Genomic DNA, 23,430 nt, shown 5'->3' on the forward strand with positions numbered 1-23,430 from the left:
ATATTTTTAAATGTTTATGATATCTAATCTACTTTTTCTAGGTTTAATACTCTGGGTCAAGAAATGAATGCTTTGGGATCGCAAATCGAAAATGTCAATAGTGCTTCTGATTCTCTCTTTGAAAGTGGACATCCCAATAGAATGCAAGTGAAACAAGGACAGGATCACATGAATGCCAGGTAATATGGAAACTATTTCCTGTCCTTTGTGTAATATTATTGAAACACCATCATGCAACCAGCTGACTTTAAGTCGGCAAGCTATTGTTAGTGTCATACCTGCTTCTTTCTGCATACATATTAATAGGAATGCAAAAGCAGATAGAAGGAGTTTGATGCAACTTAGATGGAGGTCATTTGCAGGTCAGAAGGAGGTCAACTGCAGGTTGAATGCACCTGTCAATGAACCTGTACCTGTCAGTGATCTTTGAAGCAGCTTCAAACTGATCTCAAATGTCAGCTGAATGCAACCAACAGCAAGCTGTGTTTGGCTTTCAAAACAAGCCTCAAGCCAGTAGGGCACATTTACATGACAATATTTTAGCAATTAAAACACTCCTTGTCTTTTCTTATGCAGGTGGGCTGATTTCAAGGAAATGGTTGCTAATAAAAGGAAAGCAGTTGATTCTGCCCTTGGTCTTCACAATTATTTTGTGGAGTGTGAAGAGACCAAGAACTGGATACTGGAAAAGATCAGAGTGGTGGATTCCATTCAGAACCTTGGAGATGACCTGGCCTCAGTCATGTCAATTCAGAGAAAGCTCTATGGCATTGAGAGAGATCTTGGTGCTATTGAGACAAAACTTGTTAATCTACAAGAAGAGGCAAAAAAGCTGGCTGATGAAAATCCAGATCGGTCCCAAGAAGTTTTTGACAGATTAATTGAGATCAATAATACCTGGCAAGAGCTGCACAAGGCACTGCAAAATCAAGAGGACTCCCTGGGGGAGAGCAATAAGCTGCAAAAGTTTTTGGTTGATTTGTTTGACTTTGAGACATGGCTTTACAGATCCCAGCAGACCACAGCTTCAGAAGACACACCAAGCTCCTTAACAGAAGCAGAAGAACTGTATAATAATCACCTTGCTCTTAAAGAAGATATAGAACGCCATGAACCTGATTTCCGTGAAGTTGTTGACACAGGCAAGAATGTAACCAGTGGACAATCTGACCCTCAATATCAGCAACTTGCAGACAGGGTTAAAGATATAGAAGTGGGATGGGATGCCCTCCTTAAGATGTGGAGCAACAGAGAACATTTTCTTTCACAGTGTCTAGCATTTCAGTGGTTCCTGAAAGATGCCAAACAGTCTGACGCCATTTTGAGAAATCAGGTACATTTTAAAAATATTCTTAAACTAACTGTGTAAGAATGGGTTAAAGTGGAAACAAGACAAAACTATTTTATTTTAGTTTTAGCTATAGTAGGGAATGGCAGCAGGGTAACTTCAGATCATAGGGCCCCACACCAAATTTTTAATGGGGCCTCCAGGCAAATGTTGTATGTAGTATCTACCAGCTGTGACAATACTGTCATTAATTTTAACATAAAATGTCTATATCACGGAATGGTAGCAGGAGAGCTTTGAGCCAAATCAATACAGTACTAGAGACTGGTGCTTTGGATAGACTTTGTCAAGAAGTAGGGTTGTAGGAGTTCAAGGAATGCATTTTTAATGTTAATTTTACAGTTAGCTTGCCAGTTTTTTCAGCATCTAAAATCTCAGGTCCTTAGTGTAACTTCTAAGTCCTCTCATCTCTTCCACCATCACAGTAAGCAGATGCTGGAAGAGGTGATGTACTAGTCAGTAAATAATTCCACAAGAGCTGTAGTACTAATAATAACCATCACAAGATTTTCTATGATTATACACAATTACTGCACAATTTCTATGATTACATGCAATTCACTGTTACACTATCACTTTTAAATCATTAGTAAGACCTCATCTGAAATACGCAGTTCAGTTTTGGGCACCAGTTCACAAAAAGGATATCGGGGAGAGAGTAAAGAGAAGAGCTCAGCTATAAGGAAAGATTAGAGGAACTGAATTTATTTTCTCTTGAGAATAGGAGATCAAGAGAGAATACAATCAACATGTATAAATACATAGGTGGTCCATAGAGTGAATTCGGTGTAGAATTATTCACCTTAAGGTCATCACAGAGGACAAGGGGGCATTCTTAACGTCTGGAGAAAAAGAGGTTTTATCTCCAAATATGGAAAGGTTTCTTCACAGTAAGAGCTGTGAAAATGTGGAATAGACTCCCTCAAAAGCTAGTTCTGGCCAGCTCAGTAGATTATTTTAAAAAAGCCCTAGATTTTTTTCCTAAATGCACATAATATATCTGGATATGTTCTATAGGGAAAGTTGATCCAGGAAATATCCAATTACCTGTTGGGGAATCAGGAAGGAATTTTTTTAACATCACCTACTGTATACTATGTTTATTAATCAGAGGATAGCTTTTATTTTCCTGACTACAGTAACCTGGGGCCAGGCTGTCATACGCTATTGTACTTTCTACCCTATCGTTTGTCCCACAAGTGAAATTTGAGTCTGTCAATTTGCCACACAATAACAATTCAAATTTAACCATGTTAAATAAGTGCAGTAATCTTAAATAAGACCTGCAGTGGAGGTACCAGAGATTCCAGAGAACATCTGGAACCAAAACTGCAGGACTTGGGAGAGGCCGAACTTGATGGTCATCTGTCTTTTTAAACAGTATAAAAGCCCAAAATAAATTTGTTTAAATAATAAATAAATTCAGGGTGCAACAAAACAGAACTGCAAATGCCTTGACATAAAAGACAGTTCACATGTGTATTTCCACTTTTTATTTATCTGTTTTCTGAAGTTCAGATTTTACTGTGTAATCTACACTTCAGTTTTACTGTGTAAAGTCTAATGATTTTCTCCATTCCGTAGGAATATACTCTTGCTCACACCGAATTACCCAATACATTGCAAGCATCACAAAACAGACTGAAGAAACATGAGGATTTCTTAGCTACCATGGAAAATAATGAAGAGAAGATTGCTGGAACTATAGAAAATGCAAAAAAATTAGACAGTGACAAAAACCTTTTTGCAGATAAGGCTTTGGACAAAGCAGCTTCAATCCATGATAGGTAAGTAGAATATTTTGCAGAAGATTTCACCTACAGGCGGTCCTCGAGTTACGAACACAATAAGGACTATAGGTTTGTTCGTAAGTGGAATTTGTGTGTAAGTCGGAACACTGCATTTGTCAGTGTAACTTCCACCTGTGCATGGATGTGGGATGTTCCAGGCACTTCTGGACATGCAGTTATGTTATCTTGGGCTCTTCTGGCCATGTAGTACATGTAGTACTGCAGTGTGGGATATGCACTGCAAGATAGCTGCTCTGAGGTATCCAGGACCAGCGTGGAGCACAAGCGGCCGGTATTGAGGCCGCTCGTAAGTAGGAGTTGTTTGTAACTCGGGTGCTTGGGGACTGACAGTAATTGGATGATTTGGACCTAACTTGATTTGTAAGAACTGGGATGGTTCCCTGCCTCCCAAAGCTTGCAATTTACAGGGGAGCTTTGTCTTACTGCTTTTTACATCTGTTGACTGTCCCACCAGCCTTCCATGCAATCTGCAAATTTTAACCGATTCCTGTTGAAGCAGCTGAAATGCACTTCTTGAGTGGTTTTGTAGGCCTCCTCCCTTTAAGAGATCCTTTGATTAAAAAAACAAGGAAACTGGGTGGGAACCTGCTAGCCAAACTGCTTGTGGTGGCTGTTAGAACACAATAGCCCAGCAGGGGGAATGTGTCCATCAGCACTGTATAGTGTGGGTGGAGGGATAAGTTAAATTTGTTTTTGTTCATCCTGCAAGCTACACAACAAAAATCAGTCAGTGTACGGCCAGCCTTAGTATTTGGAATCAAAAACAAAGATAGATTTCAATAAAAGTTTTGCATGGGGAAAGGCTGCCAAATATGTAAACCACTAACATCAACCATGCCAGTCAGAATATAATAGAGGAACTCTTTCAATTAACATGAACTATTTTGATTCTTTAAGCTTTATGCTTAAGCATTACTAAATAGATATGGTGGTATATTTTATTTACTTGTTTTAACCTTTGATTTCATTTTATTTATTTTAAACTTCTTCAGGTGCTTCCTGGTTTCTGGCCTAGGCCAAAATGTTGTCATACACGTCTTCCTGGGATTTTTTTTTTCCTTTCATCTGGAGGAAGGGAGGAGGGGCTTTCTCAGTTAAGCACATTCTCCTGCCTGCATGCCTGAGCTAAGGGCAGAAGAAATTCCAGGAAGTAAATGCTACATGAATCATCTGCCATTAGTCAAGATGACCACAGCTAGATATACTAGAGGGGTGTTTTTCAAGTGATTTCTCAACAAAATAAAGCATGGAGACATGGATGGATGTGGGCCTTTACTTTGAATATTAAAATGAATTAAATAGCTTTTTTCAGTTTTTGGTGCTCAGATTCAGTTAAGTCCAGCTTTAAAATTTTTGGAGATATTTTCCTTGTCCTCCTTTCATCTTCAAAACCCAAGAAGACCTGCACTTCTGAGCCCATGTCCTCATTCTTCAATACATCGCCGTCTTCTTCTAATTTTTTTCCAACTCTCTCCACCTAAAGTGACTGTGTAGAATTTATGGCAGTTGGAGGCTTCATTTGCATTCATACAAAAGGTTGTTGTGTCCAAGTTCCCTGGAATACTGTTAACCCCTTATTAGTTTAAATCCCACCTGCATCCAAAACTTTGTTTTTTGAGATTTGAACATACTTCTGTCAATATTTTATTGCCATCTGTGACCCGATAGAGAGATTTCATCTGACTTCCTGTTCCTGTAACTGCAGGATGAGAAATAAGGGGAGCATCATTCATTATAATAGGAAGACACAGGCAGTAAAATAACCTGACAGAGATTACAGCCATTCCAGATTTAAATAGAACTATGGTCTCCTATCAAAAAATAAATGCTGCAGCACCTAAAGTAGAACTAAATACAATTTTTTTTTTCCATTTTGGATACAGCAAGGGAGGGTTATAACCCTTTTCCCTGATGCCAACATGGAGCTGTTTAGCTCTATCAGCATGAGCTGTTTAGCTCTATAAAAGTCTGACTGTGAGCTACCTCCCCCATTCTCCTTTTTGTCCTCAAAAGATCAACACCTACAGACCGTTACACTCAGGATAAAGCTCTTACCTGCCGACTATGTTGGAATCCGTCTGGGTTCAGCCTCTCCCAGTACGCAGTCCCACATCTTAGGCTTCTAAACACACCAACAAGGTGGGGAACCCCTTCTGGTGTTCTTTTGGGGTTGAGGTGTTCTCTAATCAGAGATGACAATTCTCTTGTGGCATGCCTGCTTTGGAGTCCGGATTCAGCAGCTGGGACTGCATGACGTCTTCTCTTCTATGGAGCTCTTTCCAGGTCTGTCAATTTCTATAAAACTGTTTTTCTTTTTCTTGTCCTCATATCTCTAAAGACCCCATGCACACTGTGCAGCTTTTATTGTCTGATTTCCTTTAGATTTGCAGGGACCATGTGGTGCAGGGGCCTGCCTGATTGCATACAAATTGAGGCTCTTAAGGTTTGACCTTGTATTGTGTGGTTTTGGTAAATCTGAGGGAAAAAAATCTGCAGAGGATTGTATGATATGTAGCCAGCTTAAAAGTGTCCTTTTGTGTGGATGAGCATTGGCTTCCCTCCAATTGTACTAGCCCTTTTTTGATTAGAACAGAGGTGAGAGAGGGCTGAGTCTCTCTCTCTCTCTCAGGTGTTCTATTTACAGAGCACAAATTTCCAGGTAATAGATTTCTTTGCTATTCAGGCATCCAGAGAGGCAGCATCTCATTCTGAGGAACAGTCAATGACAGGTAAGTCCTGCTATCCTAGTAATGGGGATAGAAGGGGGGAGGAGCAATGTATTACTAGGGGATGGGGGGGGGTTGCCCAGATTTCTTTTATTTAAATTTGGTACACTTTGCCAAAAAAAAAAGGGGGGGTATAAATATGTATTTTTTTTCTCTCTCTCTCCCTTCCCTTTTTTCTCTCTGTTGCCATGCAGTCCCCCTTGTACCTTTTGGTTCTTCCGCCAGCATGAGAATAACACCACATAACCAAGGCCACTGCAATACCTGTTAAGGGCCAACTATGGGTAAGAAGATGCGGGGAAAAGAGTGCGTTCTGCCTTCCTGTCTATTTCAGCCCCGACCACTCACACTCCCGCTCTAGGAGGTTCGGAGGCCCTCTGGAACGTCAGGATTTTTACAGGGCAGAAAGTGACTCCTCCAGTCCTGTCAGACCCCAGTACAAAGGCCACAAATGTACGCTTAAGAGAACGCACACAGCTTCTCCTCCGAAGGCTCAGCACCCGAAAGGCAAATGTTGGTCATGTCGAGATGACCCCATACCAGGAAAGCTACTTTCCAGCAACTGCTTCAGGCAGCTTGCCAGAGACCAGGAGTATGAGAGTCAGCAGGTGTCAACCTTGCTCAAGAAAGTAGTCCCCAACTCCCTGGCAGAATTTTCCGGTCATCTTGGGCAACCAGGGACAGAAGCGGACGAACAGTGTGGGCCCTGCACCAGGTCTAAACCAAGCCATTCAACCCTCTCTAACTAGAGGGGTACCAGGCACTCCAGGGGTGACTCCAGCCCAGCAGATTAGGCAGGCTGATTCCCAAGACCCAGTATTACAGTCAACCTTCCAGGCAGAAGGAGAAGATATTGCCTCCTCCTCGGCAGAGGATCCTGAAGGTTCAGGCTTTGATTTTGCGCTAATACCACCATTCATTAAGGCAGTAAAAGCTGCACTGGAATGAAAGGTTCCGGAACCTCCTCCAAAGAAGGAGAAATCCTTTTATCACACACCATACAATCTGATTTAAAATTGTGCGGCAATCGCTGCACAACACGCATTAGGTGCTTTTATCCTTTCAGTGCACCCCAAATGTGATGCGATTCTGCTGTAATTGTCACGTGGAAAAACGTGCCTTTAAAAACATTGTGCAAAGCTGGTCATCCCTAAATAGAAGCAGGGGCTTCTCTTTTTGCACACATAGGGCAGCCAAGCGAATGGGCCGCCCTCATGCGAGTTGCAACATTGCGTACAAATCGCTCTTTGAAAATCGCATAGCAGGAACACTTGTCCCCTCTACGTGATAATATCAAATGCCCCTGAAAAGTGACCTAAGCACAGATTGCTTTTCAGTGCAATAGCAGAGCCAGCTGCAAGTGTGAATAAGCCTTTGGGTTCCATAGAAGGAACCTAAAGAAACAGGTAAGCTACCTTTCCTCTTGACAGAAATAAGAGGCCTGTTTCAGGAGGAATGGGAAAAGAGGGACAACAAATAGGTTGCAGAAGTTGTATCCACTAACGGAGAAGGATGCAACTCCTTTATCTAACCCACCAATGGTGGATGCGGCAGTCACCAGACTGGCTAAGAATGTGACACTTCCAATGGCAGACTCTTCATCCTTTCGGGATACCCTAGATTGACGCATTGGAGTACTTGGAGTATGCAATCAAAAACCAGCTGCCAAAAGAAGAAAGGCTCTTGATGAGATAAAACTCTTGCAGGTGAGGCAGCTATGGACATCATACGATGGTCCTCCAGAGCCATGCTCAGCTCAGTCACAGCCAAAAGAGCGCTGTGGCTAAAACCCTGGGCGGCTGACCCATCCTCAAAGCAGAATTGCTGTAAACTGCCTTTTGATGGGAAGGCGCTGTTTGGCCAAAAAACTGGAGACTGCCATCTCCAGGGTTACAGGAGGAATATCAGGTCTTCCCCCTCAAGATCGAAGGTCCAGATGCCAGAGGGGGCAAACATCCAGAGGAGCGCCAAACAGGTACTGGGATTTCTGGGCTTTCATCCATCCAAGGACTTCAGAAGACGTTAGAGGGGTACACAGTCAACCTTCATAAGATTGCAGAGAGCTAAGACCCCTGCAGCTCCCTCAGCTACCCAGAAGCCCTTTTAACGCCTACCAGCATGCCCCAATCCTTCAGTCATACCAGCAGTTCCTCAGATTTGCGTTCGAGGGACAGGCATTACCGGAACTAGCTGGAGCCTACATAGAATATGGTCTACCTAGGGGCCCAATTCAATACTCAGGTGGCCACAGTTTCTTTGCCACCTCAGAAACTCCCCAAAATCAGGGAGAAGTTCCAACAGGCATTGGCTGCACCAGTGATGTCAGTATCCCAGTGCATGAGTCTTCTCGGGACGATGGCTTCATGTATTTCCGATGATCCCCTGGGCTCACTGGAAACTCAGAGTTTTCCAACAAGGCTTCCTGATGCAGTGGAAAGGTTCGAACAACTCAAGATCCAGGGCAAAGGGGAATTTCCCACTCAGGGCCTAGTTTCCAATATTCTGGAACTTCAAGCAGCATTCATGGTGTTGGCCACCTTGCTGCCTCACATACAGGGTCGACCAGTCCTGCTCCATCTGGTCAACACAGCAGCAGTGTCCTACATACATAAGGCGGGATGCACAGCCAATCCCTCTTGTGAGAGGTGGAACCAATCATGACATTGGCACAACCATATCTCCCAGATTTGAGGGCCATGTATCTTCCAGGCTGTCAGAACTTGAAAGCAGATCACCTATCCAGACAATGCATGGACCCCAACGAATGGTCCCTTTACCCCGAAGTGTTCAAACAGATCATCCACGAGTGGGAAATCCAGACTCCAAAGCAGGCATGCCACAAGAGGATTGTCATCTCTGATTAGAGAACACCTCAACCCCAAAAGACCACCAGAAGGGGTTCCCCACCTTGTTGGTGCGTTTAGCAGCCTAAGATGTGGGACTGCATACTGGGAGAGGCTGAACCCAGACGGACTCCGACGTAGTCGGCAGGTAAGAGCTTTATCCTGAGTGTAACGGTCTGTAGGTGTTGATCTTTTGAGGACAAAAAGGAGAATGAGGGAGGTAGCTCACAGTCAGACTTTTATAGAGCTAAACAGCTCCTGTGGTGGATATAGGGGCGGAGCTATATCATATGTATGCCGCCATGTATTGGTGTCAGGAAAGGAAAATTATGATAAGTATTTGATACAATTTTTCATTTTTTTTCGCCATCTGTGTCCCATTGTAGAGATTTCCCTTCACTTCCTGTCCCATAGCCAAACAGGAAGTGAGAGGAAATCCCTAAGAATTAAAGGAATTTCTTGGGTACCCCCAGGTCACCAGAACTAGTGTCCCCATTGGAAGATTTCTTTTCAGGGGACAACTCGAAATTTGGGATTTTCTTTTACTTTCTTTTAAGATGATAATCAGGACTGATAGAGAGGGTGAACATCTTAAATGGGGGAACAGACAGCAATCAAATAATCATTCTAATCCCTTTGCACTCTAAACAAAACAAAAAAAAAAGTTTTGCCTTTAGTTACAGTTCCTTGAAAAAGTATTCATACCCCTTGAAATTCTCCTCATTTTGTCATGTTACAACCAAAAACGTAAATGTATTTTATTGGGATTTTATGTGATAGACCAACACAAAGTGTCACATAATTGTGAAGTGGAAGGAAAATGATATATGCTTATCCAAATGTTTTACAAATAAATATGTGAAAAGTGTGGGATGCATTTGTATTCAGCCCCCTTTACTCTGACACCCCTTACTAAAATCTAGTGGAACCAATTGCCTTCAGAAGTCACCTAATTAGTAAATAGAGTCCACCTGTGTGTGATTTAATCTTAGCATAAATACAACTGTTCTGTGAACATACAGCATCATGAAGGCCAAGGAATACAACAGACAGGCCAGGGATAACGTTATGGAGATGTTTAAAGCAGGATTAGGTTCTAAAAAAATATCCCAAGCTTTGAACAGTGCTCACGGAGCACTGTTCAATAAAACATCTGAAAATTGAAAGAATATGGTACAACTGCAAACCTACCAAAACATGGCTGTCCACCTAAACTGACAGGCTGGGCAAGGAGAGCATTAATCAGAGAAGCAGCCAAGAGTTCCATGGTAACTGGAGGAGCTGCAGAGATCCACAGCTTAGGTGGGAGAATCTGTCCACATGACAACTATTAGTTGTGCACTCCAAAAATCTGGCCTTTATGGAAGAATAGCAAGAAGAAAGCCATTGTTGAAAGAGAGCCATAAGAAGCCCTGTTTACAGTTAGTGAGAAGCCATGTGGGGGACACAGCAAACATGTGGAAGAAGGTGCTCTGGTCAGATGAGACCAAAATTAAACTTTTTGGCCCAAAAATCAAAACGCTATGTGTGGTGGAAAACTAACACTGCAAATCACCCTGAACACACCATCCCCACCATGAAACATGGCGGTGGCAGCATAATGCTGTGGGGATGCTTTTCTTCAGCAGGGACAGGGAAGCTGGTCAGAATTGATGGGAAAATGGATGCAGCAAAACAGGGCAATCTTGGAAGAAAACCTGTTAGAGTCTGCAGAAGACTTGATACTGGGTGGAGGTTCACCTTCCAGCAGGACATGGACCCTAAACATACAGCCAGAGCTACAATGAAATGGTTTAGATCAAAGAATATTCATGTGTTAGAATGGCCCAGTCAAAGTCCAGACCTAAATCCAATTGAGAATCTGTGGCAAGACTTGAAAATTGCTGTTCAAAGACGCTACTTATCCAATATGCAAAGAAGAATGGGCAAAAATGTTACTCTCTAGATGTGCAAAGCTGGTAGAGACATCCCCAAAAAGACTTGCAGCTGTAATTGCAGCGAAAGGTGGTTCTACAAAGCATTGACTCAGGGGGGCTGAATACAAATGCACGTCACACTTTTAAGATATTTATTTGTAAAAAATTTAGAAAACCATTTATTATTTTCCTTCCACTTCACAATCATGTTCCAATTTGAGTTGGTCTAATGCCGTGTACACAAGAGGGGACTTTTCGACGGCTGAACTCCGAAGGACTTTTCAACGGACTTTCGACGGAGTTCCGATGGAGTTCCGACAAAACGGACTTGCCTACACACGATCACACCAAAGTCCGACTGATTCGAACGTGATGACGTACGACCGGACTAGAATAAGGAAGTTCATAGCCAGTAGCCAATAGCTGCCCTAGCGTCGGTTTTCATCCGTCGCACTAGCATACAGACAAACTGATTTTTCGACCGGCCTCGAGTCCGTCGGAAAGATTTGAAACATGTTCTAAATCTAAAGTCCGTCTGATTTTTCGACAGAAAAGGTCCGATGAAGCCCACACACGATCGAATTGTCTGGCAGATTCTTCCATCAGACCTTTGCTGTCAAAAAGTCAGTTCGTGTGTACACGGCATAACACATAAAATCTTAATAAAATACATTTACATTTTTAATTGTAACTTGACAAAATGTGGAAAATTTCAAGGGGTATGAATACTTTTTCAAGGCACTGTATACTTTTAGTATAAATGCATCTGCACTTACAGTTTTCTCTTAATCCTCCAGCAAAGTCCTACAAATACCTGTTAATCCTGCATTGAAGTCCACCTAATGTAGCTTCCTGTGATGATGTTGCAACAATGCTGCACTGTTCCTGAAATCAGAGCAGAGTTGCCACTCTTATATACAGTGCATCCGGAAAGTATTCACAGCACTTCATGTTTTCCACATTTTGTTATGTTACAGCCTTATTCCATAATGGATTAAATTCATTAATTTTCATCAAGAATATACTAACAATACCCCATAATGACAACATGAAAGAAGTTTGTTTGAAATCTTTGCAAATTTATTAAAAATAAAAAAATGAAAAAATCCCATCTACATAAGTATTCACAGCCTTTGCCATGACACTCAAAATTGAGCTCAGGTGCATCCTGTTTCCACTGATCATCCTTGAGATGTTTCTACAACTTCATTGGAGTCCACCTGTGGTAAATTTAGTTGACTGGACATAATTTGGAAAGGCACACACCTGTCTATATAAGGTCCCACAGTTAACAGTGCATGTCAGAGCACAAACCAAGCCATTAAGTCCAAGGAATTGTCTGTAGACCTCCAAGACAGGATTGTATCGAGGCACAGATCTGGGGAAGGGTACAGAAACATTTCTGCAGCATTGAAGGTCACACTGAGCACAGTGGCCTCCATCATCCGTAAATGGATGAAGTTTGGAACCACCAGGACTCTTCCTATAGCAGGCCACACGGCCAAACTGAGCGTTTGGGGGAGAAGGGCCTTAGTCAGGGAGGTGACCGAGAACCCGAGGATCACTCTGACAGAGCTCCAGCATTTCTCTGTGGAGAGAGGAGAACCTTTCAGAGGAACCACCATCCCTGCAGCACTACACCAATCAGGCCTGTATGGTAGAGTGGGAGAAACTGCCCAAAAATAGGTGTGCCAAGCTTGTAGCATCATACTCAAAGACTTGAGGCTGTAATTGGTGCCAAAGGTGCTTTAGCAAAGTATTGAGCAAAGGCTGTGAATACTTATGTACATGTGTTTTTTTTTTTTTTTAATAAATTAGCAAAAATTTCAAACAAACTTCTTTCACGTTGTCATTATGGGGTATTGTTTGTAGAATTTTGAGGAAAATAATACATTTAATCCAAATTGGAATAAGGCTGTAACATAACAAAATGTGGAAAAAGTTAAGCGCTATGAATACTCGGAGATTGGATGAAAAAGGACCGCCTGTTCCCATCCAATCCACCAGACAGATGGAAAATAGGGTCTCCATCCGTCTGGATTTCACAGACAGGATAGGATAGCAGCGGGTGTCAGCAAACATGTCACCTCTGACATCCGCCGCTCCATAGAGTGAATGGAGCGTCTGATCAGGTCCGCCTGACAGGCGAACCTGATTGGAAAGCACGTGTGAAAGGGGCCTAAAGCCTTGTACACACAATCGGATCGTTGGCCAACATGGTGTCAGACTTTTGTCCGAAGGGTGTGTGCCAGGAACTTGTCTTGCATACTAACGGCACACAATTGTTGGCCAACAAACACGAACGTAGTGACGTACTACGTGGAATTTCAGCTCTTGAGAGCCACCCTTTGGGCACCTTCTGCTAATGTCGTGTTTGGTGAGCATTGATTCCGAGCATGCGTGTTTGTACTTTGGACTTTTCTGTGATGGACGTATGTACACACGATACGAAGATCTGAAAAAAGACCCTTGTCCGTCGAAAATTAACTAGCCTGCCATCCATCCGGAAAGTTGGACAACAATTGTCTGAAGGAGCGTACTAACGGTCTAATTTTAGGCAAACAGGCTGTCATCACACAATTCCCTGCCGAAAATCTGATCGTGTGTACGAGACTTAAGTGTCTGGTGTCCCCATTGGACAGAATTCTCATCATTCCTTGTCCCAGCAGGAAGTGAGGAGAAATCTCCCTAATGGAGACGCATGCCATAAATAAAAACCTGACCGAAGTTCTGTCACTTACCTACTTTGACTAAAGGTAAAAATGAATAACCTCCACGTGCCTGCACTTTATACCTGCTAGAAACAGTATTCCTTTTTTCATGTAACTTGAAAATAAGGACAACTGATATATTTATATTTTGTTAGACAATCATTAAAAATGTAATTATTTCAACAAAAATTAGTACTAACAAATGTATTGGCATGCAAGTTCCTAACATTCATGGTTTAATCTGACTTGTAAAGATAAACAAGGAATCTATGACCAACAGCTCTGCTGTCAGATGGATTTCATACATGGAACAGATTGGGGGGGTTTACTAACACTGGAGAGTGCAAAATTTGGTGCAGCTCTGCACAGAAACCAATCAGCTTCCTGGTTTTATTGCCAAAGCTTAATTGAACAAGCTGAAGATAGAAGCTGATTGGCTTTTATGCACAGCTGCAACAGAGTCCAGAAACAGAGCACCAGAGTGCTCCAGTTTAATTACCGTATTTATCGGCGTATAACACGCGCCGGCGTATAACATGCACCCCAAGTTTAGGAGGGAATTTATAGGAAAAAAAATGTTTTAAGGAAAAAAACTTACTTTAAATGCCCATCAATGCAGCCTTATCAGTGTCCATCTGCAGCCTTGCACAGCGTCCATCTGCATGCTTGTCCAGTGTCATTTGCAGCCTTTGCAGCCTTGTCAGTGTCATTTGCAGCCTTGGTTTCATTTGCAGCCTTGGTGTCATTTGCAGTCTTGCAGTCATTTGCAGCCTTGCAGCCTTGTCAGTGCCCATCTGCAGCTTTGTCAGTGTCCATTTGCAGCCTTGCCCAGGCTGCAGTTAAACTGCAGTGACATGTCAGTGTCACTGCAGTTTAAAAATGGCGCCGCATTTACACAGAGCCGGTCCTGTGTATCTCGGCGGCTCTCGGCCACTTTCGGCTCCTCTCGTAGTCCCGCCCCGGATGAGCGTGACTGTGAGCGGAGCCGAGCGCCGCCCATATACATAGATAGCCTCGGCTAGGTTCGGCTAGCTCCGCTCACAGTCACGCCCAGTCCCTGTGTCCATCATAGGGCGGGACTGGGCTTGACTGTGAGCGGAGCTAGCCGAACCTAGCCGAGTACACTTAGCTATCTATGTATATCGGCAGCCGTTGCTCACCCAGCTCACAGTCAGCGACTGATCTGCGGGGATCAGCATATAACACGCACCCACGATTTTCCCCTGATTTTAAGGGGAAAAAAGTGCGTGTTATACGCCAATAAATACGGTAATCATTTCCATTGAATTCTTGTAGATCTGATTCTTTTGACTGATCGATTTAATATTGCTTTCAGATATGCAGTGAATGTGAATAAAGCTAAAGAGGTGTCAGCTCTGCTAAAGGACCATGTTGATCTTCAGGATTTCCTGGAAAACTGTGATGAGGTAGATATAAATGTGTTTTTACTATATCATCTGATGAAACACAAAGTCAGCTTCAGAGTTTAGAAGGCAGCAGGATATTGACACACAATCCAGTTTCTGACCTTTCTTAAGGCTGGTTCACACCACAATTTCTGCTTTACAGATGTTTTTCTGCATATACATTTACACGTTTTCAATTTGTTCCAGGGCCTTTCCTTTTTTTTTTTTTTTTTTTTTGAGACTTGAAAAATATTTAACTAAATTCAGGACAATGTGCATTTTGGTGTGTTTACATGTGTTCCGGTGGATGTACATGAGTTTTGCCATGTTCCAGATGAAAAAAATGCAGCAGCATGTTGACAGCACTGGATCTGGCTGCATTGGTATGAATTAGGGCCGTTGGAATAAATGGAAAAGACTGTTCATGCATTTTTGAAAGCATCTGCTGTGAGCCAGACCTTACAACTTAATCGGCAATGTGAGCCTATTCATTCTATAAGTATGCATTTTACATAGATCTGCAACATGTACAGGTAACCAAATTCACATTTCAGTGTTACCAGAATCATAGGTATGGGATAATTTGATGTTTATGAAGATCTAAAACAAAAAAAATAAATTGTGATATATTACAGATTAACTGTCCCTAGATATGGTGGCTTCATTGGTTTCCTTTTTTTAGTAGTAAAACACTTCCTGTCCTAGGGTGACAACGCTCACTCACTGTACTGTATCTATGGAGAAGCAGCATTGCCACGTTAGGAATGAAGTGTGGCAGGACTGCAGAACACCTTCCTATCTCTCTTCATCTGAATAACTTAGGCAGCAATGGGCTCCATTCACAAAGCGGTATCTTACCATATCTGAGTATGCGGAAAGATACCGCACAGCATTTTTCAAAACGTTTTTTGGCATTCACTAAAAAGTTATTTAATGAAGTCATGTGGTATTTTAGTAGTGAACACATGCAGTAATTTAACGCCTGTTAATGCCTATTGACATTAAAAAATAGGCATTGTTAAGGAGCGGGTGGCCACCCGCATCCTTAACAACCACTAAACAGCATGGTTGTTAAGGAGCAGGCAGCCGTGGCATCTTTAACAACCGATGAGTGATCAGCCGATGAGTCATCGACTGGTGCAAACACTGTTTACATATGCGTGAACGACCGACATATGTGCTCACTGCGTGCGAGCATGGAGGGATGGGAGCTCTATTTAAAAAAAATAATAATAATATATAATAATATATATTTTTTGATCACTTTTTTTTATCACTTTTATTCCTATCACAAGAAATGTAAACATCCCTTATGATAGAAAAAAAGGAATGGCCAGTCCTCTTTATGGAGACATCTGGGGTCTATAAGACGCCGGATCTCTCCTCTACCCTTGAAAGGATCAGATCAAATAAAAAAAAAACATGAATTTAATGCTTTAAAAAAAGCCCTAAATGACATCGCTCGGGTCCTCCTAAATCATACAGGTGAAGAGACGATCTGGTCTCTCCTCACCTCTGTGGCCAGCCGCATGAACTGCTTGATCATTTCCTGGGCTGAAAATGGTAAGACGAGAAACACCGGCAAATGGCAAGGGGGTTGAGCCCCCCCCCCGCTGCTTCTAAAAGCGACCTCCCAGGTTTTGTGTGTGGGGGGGGGGTGACCCCTCCCACTGTTTCTGAAACAAATCAGCTGCTCTGATTGCTTTTATCAGAATGAGAATCAGCAGCTGGAAAAAAATACCAGAGTTATGGCTGATAGGTTCAACCATAGCCCTGCTAAACTACTTCAAAACCGTCATGTACATATACATATTACGGTCATGAAGTGGATTTATAGTATAATATAGTAATCCGTTTTTCATTTATCTGGTTACTTCCCAACAATATAATTTTTATAGTATACGCTCACCTTCTTTGTAGCATGTTACATATTAAACCCATAACCAGGGTGTAACATATTACAGAAGCACTAGCCTCTGCACCCCCACCCAAATTCCCTGTTTTGACAGCGAGCAGGGGGTCTTCTCCCCCACTCGCTGTCACAATCTAAAAAAAAAGCGTCATTCATTCACAGTGTTCTGTGAATGTGAAAACTACAAGTACCGACAGCCTTTGAGCTTTGCTGTTGAGCGCTCTAAGTAGTTAGTTGAGCTTCCTGTCATTCAGTAACTTCCTGCCCGTGTCAGAAATAGGGGCAGGCAACTACACAGACATTCTACAGGAGCATGGCATTACAAGCACGAACGGTTGCAATGCTTTACAGGCTCCTAACAAAAAAATTAAAGTAAATGCATATTTTTTCCCTGCAAGAAAAAGGGGAAGTTATTTATTTTTTTTGTAAAGATGAACTCATCTTTTAATTTTTCTTTACCTCCAAGCCTATTTTCTTTGTGAGTGTGTTTCTACATATGGGTGACTAAGTCATCATACTGGGCATGGATAGCTATTTTGCGTACACTGGCATAGAGCTATTTGTCATTGAAGGACAATGTTTGTATGGGCCCCGAAGAGCCTTTTTTCCACTTTATTTTCACCTGGTAGTCCTGTAAATAATACACATACTGTCCCTGGCTACCTTTACCCAACTGTATCTATGGAGGCAGCCATGGTTGCCACCCAGGCTGGACTACTAATATGTCTTCCTTTGTTCATCTCTCTTACATAGTGGGTAATGGAATTAGTAGTTTACATAAAGAAAATATATTTTTTGTTTTCAGTTTAGCTGACAGGCAGTGACAAGGACATTATTTATGGCAAGATAAAGAGGTAGTTTCTGTACTTGCTGAAAATGTTCTTAGGCTGAAAAATGAAAACTAATGAAGCCACTACTACATCTACGGACTAGTAAACTGCAATATATTAAATATTTTTTGTTTGGTTAGTTATGCTCTAACTAAAGAAAGAGATCCATTCCTTATTGGGACAATGAATTATTGTATCAAGTGCTACGCTTCCAGAGTTTACTAAAACACTATATATGTATGGACATACAGTATATGGTAAAAAAACTATTCTCGGAATTATGCTTTGACATACCGTATTATTTTTAGTATGACCTAAATAGGGTATAATTAAAAATGTTCTTCATTAGCAATTGTTAGGTCATTGGATATAGGTTCAATATGTTGATCCAAAATATTGTCTAGATAGAAGACAACTGTATGGAAACCCATGGTCGATACTGAATATTTGTGTCTGCAGAATTTCAGCTATCAGTTGTAACTGATGTTATCTGATGTTTTACAGCTAACAATCTGGATCAATGAAAAAATGTTGACTGCCCAAGATACATCCTATGAAGCAGCTCGTAATTTGCACAGCAAGTGGCTGAAACACCAAGCTTTTAAAGCTGAAATTGAGTCCAACAAAGACAGACTACAGAACATTGACAAGGTAAATGCTGGATTATCTTTCTGCTCTTCAAGGGGAAATTGTAATGGAAACTGTAATGTAATGGCTCTAGTGCCCCTTCACAGCTTTGTGGTCCTAACCTGTGTTAATGCATGTTATAATATGCATTGTGTTATGACAGCCCATTAATTTAAATGGCTTCCAACACACCAAACAGACCCAAAATCAGACTTGTATTTCTTGCAACAAATAGTAGTGCATAACTGTGTGCTGTGGAGTGCTGCTATGAGAGTATGTTGGGGGTGCCATTCAAAAAGAATAGTGCTGCAAAGCACCCCACCTTAGTATGTAAATTTCTGGTGAGCTGAAGTAACACATAAGACAGGTGTAAAGGCAGCCTTTTTGTTAGTTTTATATTATTTTTATAGTTTATAAGTTTATATGGTTTAAACTTTCTTTTTATATCTGTTTTCATTGCATGTGTACAATCTCTGTTTTACAAATAAACATGTTATACATGACAAAGGATTCCCAGAACACCCTGGATTAGCTAAAGAGATGGCATAGCAATTAGTATGCTTTTAAGCCTGGTGTTTCTAACTGATTTGATCTGATTTACTACCCTTGAGTCACTTGTACCTGCTGATGAAGTATGGAAAATGTGAAAACGAGCCTAATGCTCCACCACCTGACTCAAAGGGGTTGTAAAGTCAGAAGGTTTTTTATCTTAATGCATTCTATGCATTAAGATAAAAAGCATTCTGTGTTTAGCAGCCCCCCCTATGACTTACCTGAGCCCCAGTTCTGTCCAGAGATGTCCACAAGTCACTCGGCTGTCCGGGACTCTCCCTCCTTAATTGGCTGAGATACAGCAAGGGTGCCATTGGCTCCCACTGCTATCAATCAAAGTTAGTAAGCCAATCAGGAGAGAGGGGGCAGGGCCAAACTGCAGCTCCGTGTCTGAATGGACACAAGGAGCTGGAGCTCGGCTCGGGTGCCCCCACAGCAAGCTGCTTGCTGAGGGGGCACTCGACAGGAGGGAGGGGCTAGGAGCACCAAAGAGTTACCCAAGAAGGGAAGGATCCAGGCTGCCCTGTGCAAAACCACTGCACAGAACAGGTAAGTATAACATGTTTGTTATTTAAAAAAAAAAAAACTATTTATTACATTTTATCTTTATAATCCAGCCCACAACTTATTATTAAAAACAGAAATTATGTAAAATAAAAACATAATAGAAAATGACAGTGGGGATGGAAACTATTCAGACCCACTTACATTTTTCACTCTTTGTTATATTGCAGACATTTGCTAAAATCATTTAAGTTCATTTTTTTCCCTCATTAGTGTACACATAGCACCCCATATTGACAGAAAAACACAAAATTGTTGACATTTTTTCAGATTTATTAAAAAAGAAAAACTGAAATAACACATGGTCCTAAGTATTCAGACCCTTTGCTCAGTATTTAGTAGAAGCACCCTTTTGATCTAATACAGCCATGAGTCTTTTTGGGAAAGATGCAACAAGTTTTTCACATCTGGATTTGGGGATCCTCTGCCATTCCTTCTTGCAGATCCTCTCCAGTTCTGTCAGGTTGGATGGTAAACGTTGGTGGACAGCCATTTTTAGGTCTCTCCAGAGATGTTCAATTGGGTTTAAGTCAGGGCTCTGGCTGGGCCATTCAAGGACAGTCACGGAGTTGTTGTGAAGCCACTCCTTCGTTATTTTAGCTGTGTGCTTAGAGTCATTGTCTTGTTGGTAGGTAAACCTTCGGCTCAGTCTGAAGTCCTGAGCACTCTGGAGGAGGTTTTCGTCCAGGATATATCTGTACTTGACCGCATTCATCTTTCCCTCGATTGAAACCAGTTGTCCTGTCCCTGCAGCTGAAAAACACCCCCACAGCATGATGCTGCCACCACCATGCTTCACTGTTGGGACTGTATTAGACAGGTGATGAGCAGTGCCTGGTTTTCACCACACATACTGCTTAGAATTAAGGCCAAATAGTTCTGTCTTGGTCTCATCAGACCAGAGAATCTTATTTCTCACCATCTTGGAGTCCTTCCGGTGTTTTTTTAGCAAACTCCATGCGGGCTTTCATGTGTCTTGCACTGAGGAGAGGTTACCGTCGGGCCACTCTGCCATAAAGCCCCGACTGGTGGAGGGCTGCAGTGATGGTTGACTTTCTACAACTTTCTCCCATCTCCCGACTGCATCTCTGGAGCTCAGCCACAGTGATCTTTGGGTTCTTCTTGACCTCTCTCACCAAGGCTCTTCTCCCCCGATAGCTCAGTTTGGCCGGACTGCCAGCTCTAGGAAGGGTTCTGGTCATCCCAAACATCTTCCATTTAAGGATTATGGAGGCCACTGTGCTCTTAGGAACCTTAAGTGCAGCAGAAATTTGCCACAATTCTGTCTCTGAGCTCTTCAGGCAGTTCCTTTGACCTCATGATTCTCATTTGCTCTGACATGCACTGTGAGCTGTAAGGTCTTATATAAACAGGTGTGTGGTTTTCCTAATCAAGTCCAATCAGTATAATCAAACACAGCTGGACTCAAATGAAGGTGTAGAACCATCTCAAGGATGATCAGAAGAAATGGACAGCACCTGAGTTAAATATATGAGTGTCACAGCAAAGGGTCTGAATACTTAGGACCATGTGATATTTCATTTTTTCTTTTTTAATAAATCTGCAAAAATGTCAACAATTCTGTGTTTTTCTGTCAATATGGAGTGCTGTGTGTATAGTAATGAGGGGAAAAAATGAACTTAAATGATTTTAGCAAATGGCTGCAATATAACAAAGAGTGAAACATTTAAGGGGGTCTGAATACTTTCCGTGCCCACTGTATGTACAAAAGCACCATAAATAATGTATATTTGTACATGTAAACATGATCAACTTATTTAAATATGGGTTTCTTTTTTTTTAATTTTAGTGTGATAAAATGTGTTCTTAGGAGCGACCATATTTGAACATAACTTATGTGGACTTTCTGTTTGTCTTTGCTAGACAATGGGTTTAGCTTTGAACTGCAAATCTATGGGTCTGCCAACTCAATAGACAGACAGATGGAAGAAACCCCTTGGGGGCACTGCAATCTGACAGGGACATTAGCCGAAGCTGCTGATCGCAAACATTTTGCCATCATGCCCGCTCAGCATAAGTCAATTAAACAAACAACCTCTGTCTAGCGGTTCACACACTGATCAAAATTCAGCTGGTGTGGCAGGGAATTTCAATCAGTTTATGGCCAGCTATAGGACACAGAGTAATTGCTTGGATTGATTTATGGATCTGTATATTTAGTACAATATCCAAAACCAGTGCATTTAAAGCCAGTGCAGTTATTACAAGATCGTCAAACTGTGAAAGGTATAGTCAATAGCGGTACTACTGTCTCATATAGAGCCTCTGAACAATAAACATTTAGGATTATTTTCCTATCAAACAGCTGTCACATTAATTTCCAATAATTTTTATTCTTTTTCAAAGACATGTAACAAAATTACAAATGCTCATTTAAACAAAGCTGCGGTTATTACCATAGCGGAGCAAAAGTATGTTTGCCAATGTAAAACTGATGCTTCACATTGGCAACATTATAGAGTGCACATTAAAGCGGAGTTCCAACCACATTTTTCACTCTTTACCATGCAGCGCTAATGTGCATCCTTAAAATGAATTGGTAATATTTTTTTTTTTCTGTTCACTTACCTGATTTAAACCTATATCTAATTTCACTTCCTCCTTTAGCAGCCGTGGCCTTGGACATTATTTCCGGTTTTGCATTGGCTCCTGGGAGATTTTAGTCAGCTTGGCATGGCACTACTCCTGTAATATTTAACATTGGCGTCTATGGAGAATCTTGGTCAGCTTGGCATAGCAAGCTGACCAAGATTGCAGCGCACTGCACATGCGCGAGATCGGCAGGTTCAGGCTGGGTAGCCAGCATGCACGGAATGCAGGAAGGAGGACACTATGGCTTAAAATGCCCACACTGGAGATGGCCGCGCTGTGCAGGAACTTCACGAAGTAAGAAAACAATGCTGCACAAATAGAAAACTGGGCATAATTTACAGCATACCTTTGCTACATTGCACGAGGCATAAGTATTCTAGGGGTATTTTTATCTTAAAAGTCATATTTCAGCCGGAACTCAGCTTTAAGTACCTCCACAACGCAATAAAAAGAACAGATCGGGTAAACGAAATCCAGAATATGTCATCTCGTGCAGATCTCTGGGCAGAGGGCCCTATAAATTTCAATACAAACAAAAACATTTATCTCCAGGTAGGAAAAAAAAAAACAAAAAGCAAAAGAGGAGGAAAAGTGACCGTGCAACTATACCCCGCAAACAAAGATGCCAAAGAGCCAAAAGGGGCACTAGGTGTTCCCTGTGAGATATTTGATCCATGGGTCCCAAGTTTTTTCGAACCCTTTTCATTTTATCGTTCAAGATAGCTGAAAGTCTTTTGTTAACCAATATCCAGGATAATTTAACCTTACCTAAGTCAAACAGGAGTATCAAAGACTTCCAAGACCTGGCAGTAGCAATTCTTGCAGCTATGAAAACAAATGCGATTAGCCGTCTTGTGTACCTAGGAGCCTCCACTGCAGGGTGGCCCAAGAGAGCCTGTTGTTCATTTTTTTTTTTTTTTCAGGTTTGTCCCTGTCAAAGTGTAAATAAAATTATGAACCCAAAATCTTCGCACTTTCGAACAGATACTGTATGACACAGGTGTCACTTTCTTCTATCTTTATTTCAGAAGGGAAATGAGTTGGCACAGGAAAAACCATGGTTTGCTCCAACAGTCTCTGAAAAACTCCATGGATTACATGAGCAATGGGATGAGCTGGAGACAACTACCCTAAAAAAAGAGCAGACTCTGTTTGATGCCAATCGCTCTGAGCTGTATGAGCAAAGGTTCGCAGATATTGCTAAGTGGATAAAAGACATGGAGCAGCAAGTAGAATCTGATGAGTATGGAAAGGACTTGACCAGTGTCAACATCCTTCTAAGTGAACACAAGGTAGGGGAAAAACTGTGTATGTACAGTAAAAGCTGCTATAGAGCCATCCTGGTATTGGTTAGGCATTGTTTTACAGTTGACATTCTATATCAGGCATACATAAAACACCTAAAGATTATTCTGATGCTATTTTTATCGATGAAAGGAAGCGTTGCCTCCAACTTGAGTTTATCCAAACCAAATTTTTCTTTTTAGCTCCGAAATGTGAAAGGGTTACAGTCTTTTTTATATTGCTAAATATCATCATAAAGTATGTCATCAAATCCAGGATTAACTAAT

The 23,430-nt window shown here is 41.7% G+C and overlaps 1 protein-coding gene across 2 annotated transcripts in view; it reads left to right on the top strand.

The window, feature by feature from the left end:
* SPTB (spectrin beta, erythrocytic) overlaps window positions 1-23,430 on the top strand; it is a 233,340-nt gene that overhangs the window by 104,895 nt on the left and 105,015 nt on the right. For both annotated transcript variants that reach the window (XM_073609324.1, XM_073609325.1), the window contains 6 exons: window positions 42-179; window positions 577-1,333; window positions 2,933-3,135; window positions 14,692-14,782; window positions 18,008-18,154; window positions 22,888-23,151. In XM_073609324.1, coding sequence (XP_073465425.1) covers window positions 42-179; window positions 577-1,333; window positions 2,933-3,135; window positions 14,692-14,782; window positions 18,008-18,154; window positions 22,888-23,151 — 1,600 coding nt within the window. The remainder of the gene's footprint in view (window positions 1-41; window positions 180-576; window positions 1,334-2,932; window positions 3,136-14,691; window positions 14,783-18,007; window positions 18,155-22,887; window positions 23,152-23,430) is intronic.

The sequence above is a fragment of the Aquarana catesbeiana genome, linkage group LG13, assembly GCF_042186555.1.
Source record: "Aquarana catesbeiana isolate 2022-GZ linkage group LG13, ASM4218655v1, whole genome shotgun sequence".
In the NCBI taxonomy this organism is placed as follows: domain Eukaryota; kingdom Metazoa; phylum Chordata; class Amphibia; order Anura; family Ranidae; genus Aquarana; species Aquarana catesbeiana.